General features: G+C 36.3%; 1 protein-coding gene and 1 pseudogene across 1 annotated transcript; both read left to right on the plus strand.

Annotated features, from left to right (window-relative positions):
• Positions 1-2,400: 2,400 nt before the first annotated feature.
• Positions 2,401-3,555, plus strand: LOC114391594. The gene is made up of 3 exons (XM_028352583.1): positions 2,401-2,755; positions 2,864-2,958; positions 3,055-3,555. The coding sequence occupies exons 1-3, from the start codon at positions 2,401-2,403 to the stop codon at positions 3,553-3,555; spliced, it is 951 nt and encodes a 316-aa protein (XP_028208384.1).
• Positions 3,556-4,004: 449 nt separating this feature from the next.
• LOC114393203 lies at positions 4,005-7,117 on the plus strand (annotated as a pseudogene).
• The last annotated feature ends 837 nt before the right edge of the window (positions 7,118-7,954 follow it).

The raw sequence follows: 7,954 nt of genomic DNA on the forward strand, positions 1-7,954 counted from the left end.
AATAAAATTTTAAACTTAGGATAATGATTAAAATAAAAAATACTCTTTCTAAAAGTTTATAATAACTTATTGAATTCTTAAGTTAAGTAATCAAGAATACCTTTAGTTTATTCACTACTAAAAATATGTTTTAACCTATGTTGTCAATCGCGGGAGTCACGGCCGCTGTCGCGGCGGAGCGGAGCAGCACGGCCTCCATCTGCGACGGGGATGGACGTAGCGGCGCGATTCAACATCACGGTTGGAGTGACCGCTATCGTGGCAGAGCGACGCGAGATCTGGACCGGATTTTCACGCCGCTACACTGAAGCCGTGGAAATTCCAAAAATGCCCTCACTTAATGCGGGAAAGTGAGGGTATTTTTGGTATTTTTGTTTTTGTATTACCTGCTCAGGGCTCCATAGCTGGAAGTCGAAAACCCTAGCGCGTTGCTGCTCTGCACACCTGCAAGGCTGCGACACCGGCGAGGCTGCGACCCCATTGACGCTGCGACACCGACGAGTGCCGCCACCTCCTCCACGCCTAGGAGCACGCTGCAAGTCTGCGACGCTATTCATACCTTTCTTTCCCAATACGCTGGGAGTGTGGGACACCATTTCCTTGCTTGAGGTTTTCTATTTATTGTTTCTTTGTTTTCCTAATTATTTAATTGCCCTTTTTTTAGTGTGGGTGCCATGTGCTGGGATATGTATGCATATAATCAGATTTTAATTCATTAGATTTAGATATTAATTAATATTGCCCTCTCATGTTTTATTATTTTTTTATTTAGTATTATTTTGATGCTACCCAATTGTTTTAATTTCCACGGTCAATCAATAGTTCATAATAATCAATGTTTTTTGGACTCCATCAATATATTTTAATTTTGTAAGACATTAAGTGTAGATTTTGTATTGTAGTATGAAATTGGCTTAAGGTAGATGTCTTTAGAGGGATCTTCAACTGGAATGTTCAAGCCTGTGGATGATAAGGTAGATGTCTTTTGGAAATGGAACAGCTTAAAGGATAAAAATAACAGGAAGAGTGTAACCTGTGATTTTTGTCACAAAACGTCTACTGGAGGAATTTCTAGAGCAAAAAGACATCAACTTCAAATAAAAGGAGATGTGGATTCTTGTAAGAAAGTACCAGAGAATGTTAAATTAGAAATGATTGCTAATTATGAGAAGAAAATAGTTGAAATTGCAGTATACATGGAGGCAACGCAAGAAGAAGACGAGGAAGAGGAAGATGGGATCCTAGAGATTTCAAGACTTAAAAGTGGAAAAAGGCGTCCAACAACATCAAATGAAGCCTCCTCAACTGCTTCCAAGAAGAGGATCACAAATAAAAAAGGCCCTCTTGATTTTTTGTTCTCCAAAGAACCTGAAGAAAGTATCAAATTGGGAAAAACCATGAGACAAAAAAGTGTAAATGAATCTTATAACAAGGCATCAAGAGACAGGGCAGTTCAGTACATTTCTCGTTTCTTTTTTAGGAATGGAATAGCATTCAATGTTGCTAAATCAAAAAGTTTCAAGTTGATGATTGAGGCAATTGGAACCTATGGTTCTCATTTAAAGCCTCCAAGCTATCATGAATTGAGAGTTCCAGTCCTTAAAAAAGAGTTGGAATACACAAAGGGCTTATGTCAGATGGTTGGACAGATAGGAAGTATAAAACTTTGATTAACTTTTTGGTAAATTGTTCATTGGGAACACAGTTTGTGAGGAGTGTGGATGCTTTTGAATACATGAAGACTGGTCGGAAGATCTTTGAGCTTATGGATAGCTTTGTTGAGGAGATTGGAGAAAAGAATGTTATTCAAGTGGTGACGGACAATGGAAGTAATTATGTGTTGGCGGATGAGAATTCAATCATGCTTAATGAAGTTTTTTTTTTTATAGTTATAACTTTTAATTGTTACACTACTCATACAAGTTTATTGATTTTGATCTTTTTAGGTAAAATTTTACAAGTCACGAGACCAAAAATATTTTGGACTCCATGTGCTGCACATTGTCTTGACTTGATGCTAGAAGATATTGGAAAGATCCCAAAAGTAAAAAGGGTTATACAAAGAGGCATCAAGCTTGTAGGCTACATTTACAACCATACATTGGCTTTGAACACCATGAGGAAATTCGCACAAAAAACTGAATTGGTGAGACACAAAGTTACAAGATTTGCTACCACTTTCTTAACTTTGCAAAGATTGCATAAGCAAAAGGCCAATCTTAGAAGGATGTTTACTTCGGATGAATGGTTGAAGTCTAAGGAAGCTAAAGAGTCTAAGGGGAAGCAAGCAACAAATGTTGTTCTTATGCCATCATTTTGGAATGATGTTGTCTACATTTTAAAGGCTATAGGGCCTCTTGTAAGTGTGTTGAGGTTGGTGGATAATGAAAAAAACCTGCAATGGGTTTCATTTATGAAGCAATGGATAGGGCCAAAGAGGCAATTCAGAGAGCTTTCAATAACAATGAAGGGAAGTATAAGGATATCCTTGCAATCATTGATAAAAGATGGGATTGCCAACTTCACCACCCTTTGCATGCAGCGGGTTGTTATCTAAATCCGAAGTTCTTTTACACCAATCCAAACATTGACAATGATAATGAAGTGGTGGATGACCTTTACAAATGTATTGATAGACTTAGTGAAGATGATAATTTTGTAGTTAAAGTTCACAAACAATTTCTAGTGTATAAAAGGGCTGGAGAGAGGTTTGGTATGACTGTAGCAATGAAAGCAAGGATTGAAATATCTCCTGGTAAGTGGGAAAATTCACTTGTAAATTTGAATGATTAACTAATAATCTGTGTAAATGCTAATGCATGTGAATTGCATTTTACAGCTGAGTGGTGAAAATTGTATGGAGGAAAAACACCACACTTGCAAACCATTGCCATTAAAGTTCTAAGTTTGACTTGTAGCTCATTGGGATGTGAGCATAATTGGAGTACCTTTGAGCATGTAGGTAACTAACATTCATGTTTTTTAAATTATGAAACATTAGAAGCTGAAATTGAAACTAAGTAACTAACATTCATGTTTTTTGAATTATTATAGATTCACTCAAAGAAGAGAAGTAGGCTTGAGCACGAAAAGCTTCAAGACTTGGTTTATGTTAAGTATAACCAAGCTCTTCTAGATCACTTTGAGTGTCATGATGTGATTGATCCTATTGCTTTAAATGATATTGATGATAACAATGAGTGGTTATTGGGAGAATTGGAAGGAGAAGAAGATGGTAATGATTTGGTTTTTGATGATGATGATGATGATTTGAATTGGTTACATGTTGTTGAGGCAACTTGGGCTGGTGAACCTTTACAAAACACAAGGAGCCAAACAAAGATAAACAAGGCAGCAGTTGCACCTGCACCTACAAATGAAAAAGTAAAAAAAGTGGTGGAAGTGAAAGAAGAGAATGAAGATGAGGGGGGAGAAGAGTACAATTCTAATGCTAGTGAGAGTGATGGATTTCAAGAACATAATGACTTGATCTTGAAAAGGATGAAGATTCTGATTAGTAATTTAGTATTAAGGAACTTATATTTGTCTATTTAAATTTTAATGTCTACTTGTCTATTATTATAATTACTTTAGGCTTTAGCTTAGAGGAATTAAGGCTAAGTCCTTTATTTGCTTGATTTTCTATTTTATGTTTTGTAATTTTTGTTTAAGTAATTATGTTTTCAATTATTTTCTGTTTTTGAACTTTATATATATATATATATAAAGAACATCATAATAACCATCATTCTAATGTTACGCCGATATTGATAACTATGATTTGAGGTTGACCGATCTGTTTTGTTACGCTGGTATTGATAACTATGGTTTTAACCTAATTGAATCTAAGTCGATTTTCAAAAAATCAGAATAGAAAAATAAGCTGCAACATTTTTTTAAAATTAAGTTCAAGACGGTTTTATAAAAACATCTTTAAAAGTAAGTGTTTAAAAAGGATTTTAAAAACCCGTCTTTTAAAAGCTGGGTTATGCTTTAAACTTCATTTCTCTTTTGCTTGTCCTCTCAGTGTCTCGCAGCGCAGTAGCTCTCAGTGTCTCGCGGCACAGGTCTCTCACCCTTCCCTTTGTCTCTCGCGGTGGAGCCCCAAAGCTTTCCCAGCCTCAAGGAGGCAGTGAACTCCAAGCCCAAGAAGAAGAAGGGAACTTACGGCGACGGCAGTTTCGACCAAGGCTTTATGCGAGACGATTTGAAGGGCGCAACCCAAATTGTGATATGAAACCCGCCATCAACGGAAACTCGAAAAGAAGCCCTTGTTCTTTCTGCACTCTTCACTCCTTCCTAAGCTCGTTTCGTTGGAAATTGGAATTCAAACTCACTCATTCTCTCCCCGAGTTAGAGTCATGTATGCCGGTGGTGAGTGTTTTGTTCACTATGTCTATGTATGCCCTCTACTTTCTGATTATTTTTATTTAATTTGTGCAGATTGTTTCATTGCTTTTGTGCAGTTCCATGGATGCTCTTTCGAAAACCTTTTATACTAAAGAAGCTTCATACTGAGGTGCCAGTTTCACCTGTCTTGTGTATCGTTTTCTTGCTTGAAAGTTTATAATTTTATTCAGTCAGACCACTTTATTGGACGTATGTGTACATGTGCTTGTGGTTTGAGTTTCCTCTTTTTGGCTGCGAATACTGCATAAGGTTTTTAAAAATCAACTCTTCTTGAGAACCATGGTTAAGTTTACCTTGGTTAAATTTTATTTTAATATAAGAGTATTGGAAAACAAAACATTTGGGCAAGGTTTTAACTGTTGCGGTTTCCTTGTAATTCTTGACATTGGAGGAGAATGTGGACAGAATGCGGCCACAATTGTGGTCACAGAGTGCCCAAAACGTTGATGTTGCGGCTGAAATCATGATTTGTGATTTGCTTTTTAAAACCTTGCATCTGGGATCAAGTCCTTTTGAGGTGGGGATTAAGTCTTTTTGAAGTGGCTTGAGATGCACAAATTGTTCAATTGAAGGTTATCGAGGTTCCTAGTTAAATGGGTTTGGTGCTTTATGTTGAAAGGGAAATGTGATTGCTGGTGTTTATGATTTTTATTCATTATGCTTCAGCTCTGTTTGTTCCTTAACTCTTTCGAACGTATGTGATCTTCAATGGGTTGTTGCAGCTGATCATATACACTAAGGAGAAAAATGTCATTCTGTTCACTTACCCTCCTGTTGTATGTTTCTTTTAACTTAGCTGAGGCTCTTCACTTTAATGCTCGAGTTTTTTCTATTTGTTTAGAGTCTAAAACATCAACGGAAATGGAAATCGGATCCAAATTATACAAAATCTTGGTATGATAGAGGTGCAAAAATATTTCAGGCTGACAAGTACAGGAAGGGAGCATGTGAAAAGTAAGTGGACTTTCTTTGTTTTTATCCAAATTTTCTAATTCTGGTATGTCTCTTCAGTTATTTGGAAAATGGTCTCTTGCTGCATGAAGAATTTTAACTGAAAACCAAATACAGGTTTGTTTTCTTTAGTTGCAATGAGGTGCAGTGATTATCATTCTAGTAAACTCATGTATTGTTGTTGTTCAGTGATAGAACTTATCCTTTTCATTTTGTCCCTTGATACCTTGTTTTGTGATAATATTCCAATTTGATCAAAATGTTGGCCTGACTTGATGTAGCTCTGTTTATTCAATTATGGATTTAATATGTAAAAGATAATTGAGGTTTCATTTCATGGATGGAATTAAAGCTTACTTTGGATGTAGCCGTAGACTTTCATGTTTCGGTGTCTAGTGTAAATTAAAACATGTAAGATATGTTTCTAATGATTGTCTTTTCCAACAAGGCATTGGTGATATATTATAACAACGAACAAATAAAGTCAATGTTGTAAATTTTGGTTATAGTTACAAAATGGATAAATCAAAGAGATGGTTCTTAAAGGGAAGCAAGCTTGCCCTTGTTCATGATTTCTTTCTTCTCTTTTTCCTCTTTCCTTTTCTTTTTTCACTAGGTGAGGATGCTTTTCTGACTAGGTCTTGTAGTCACCCATATTCATTGATAAAAAATAAATGTGATGATTTCAATATATGTGATGTTAGTATCACCCTTTTTTCAATGTTTTTTTGTTAAACTTGTGTTCTTAGGATTTGTTGTTTGACTTATTATCATTACTAGTTGTGGGTAATATTATTTTCAATCGACTTATGGCTTATATTTTTCTCTAAGCTGTGGAGCAATGACACATAATGTAAAGTCATGCACGGAGAGGCCTCGAAAGATAGGAGCAAAATAGACAAACATGCATATTGCTCCTAATGAGAAGATTGAAACATTTGAACTTGATTATGATGACAAGCGAGATCGATGGAATGGTTATGATATGGAAACCTCTGCTCGTGTCATAGAAAGATGAGGCAAGGGATGAGGCTCGAAGGAAGTACTTAAAAGAACAAAAATTAAAGAAATTGGAGGAGAAAAACAATAAGCAAAAAGGGGAAAATGAATTAAGTGATGATCAAGATGAAGAAGCTCTGAAGGTTGATGAGGCTAAAGTTGACGAGAGCAAACAGGTGGACTTTGCCAAAGTTGAGAAGCGTGTTACAACTACAGGTGGTGGAAGTACAGGAACTGCAAGGTGTGTTTCCTTACTGTGTTTCAATTTGTCTTCCTATTTGTTTTTTATACTTAGCAGAGTAGTATCAAAGTCTCAACCTTAATTCCTCACCCAAAAACAATGTCATATTTTGTGATTGTTATTCTGATTCTATTTGTTTGCTTCAGAAACTTCCATATCCGAGAGGACATTGCAAAATACCTTTTGAATCTTGATGTTAATTCTGCTTATTATGATCCAAAAATCCATTCTATGCGAGAGGATCCCCTTCCCAATGCTGATCCTAGTGAGAAATTTTATGGAGTGAGTATCATGGGAGTTGGGAGATTTTATTTGGTTTATAAATACATATAACTTTGAAAGTTCTTTGTTTAATATAGTTTGTTTACTCTTTTTGACAGTGAGATAACCAATATAGAATGAGTGGACAGGCTTTGGTGTTCAAGCAACTTAACATTCATGCTTGGGAAGCATTTGAGAAAGACCAGGATATCCACATGCAAGCTGCACCTTTCCTAGCTGAATTTGCTATATAAGAATTTTTGAAATTCTGATACTGAGGACAGATGTCGTACAGGATGTCACGACATCGCGCTTCAGAACATGCAGATTATATATGACAGTATGAACAGATTAAACAAGTAAATAACACAAGAGAATTGTTAACCCAGTTCGGTGTAACGTCACCTACATCTGGGGGCTACCAAGCCAGGGAGGAAATCCACTAAAATAGTATTAGTTCGAAGATCTAACAGCCACTGTATACAACCTTCTCACCTAACCACTACCCATGCAACTTCTACCTAAGAGCCACTCTTAGATATGAGAACCCCTCTCACTCCCTTTCAATCACTCACCCGTGTTTACAAACAAATCAAAGACACACCAGAGATTGCTCTCTGAACAATAGAGATCAACTCTACACACTCAGGTCCAACACTTGATGTTAGGGTAACATCAAGGTGGCTCACAAAACACTCAAGTCACAAAACTCACAAAATAACTCTTCAATCTCTGACTTGGTAAAAAACCCGTGCAACCTTCATGTTTATATAGCAGTGTGCGTATCTGGGCTGCAACACCTTGCGCTGGATAAGCTCTATCATTCTCCTGAAAAATCTGCACTTAAAGATCTAAAAGATAAATTTTTATCTTTTAGTTTTTATCTTCAATCTCTAATCCCTGAACGAAACTATTCAAAGTTTGTAATTTGATCTTTAATTATCTTTTAATTCGTTCCTAAAGATAGAGCTCCTAATCTGTTGCTGACTGCACATTAATCTGTTAAAGATATAACAGATTTATGTGTCCAGTATTTTCGGGCAGGATGTCCTGGACATTGTATCCGACATCGTGGATCCTGCAGCTTCAATT

This window comes from Glycine soja, chromosome 17, assembly GCF_004193775.1.
Source record: "Glycine soja cultivar W05 chromosome 17, ASM419377v2, whole genome shotgun sequence".
Classification (NCBI taxonomy): Eukaryota; Viridiplantae; Streptophyta; class Magnoliopsida; order Fabales; family Fabaceae; genus Glycine; species Glycine soja.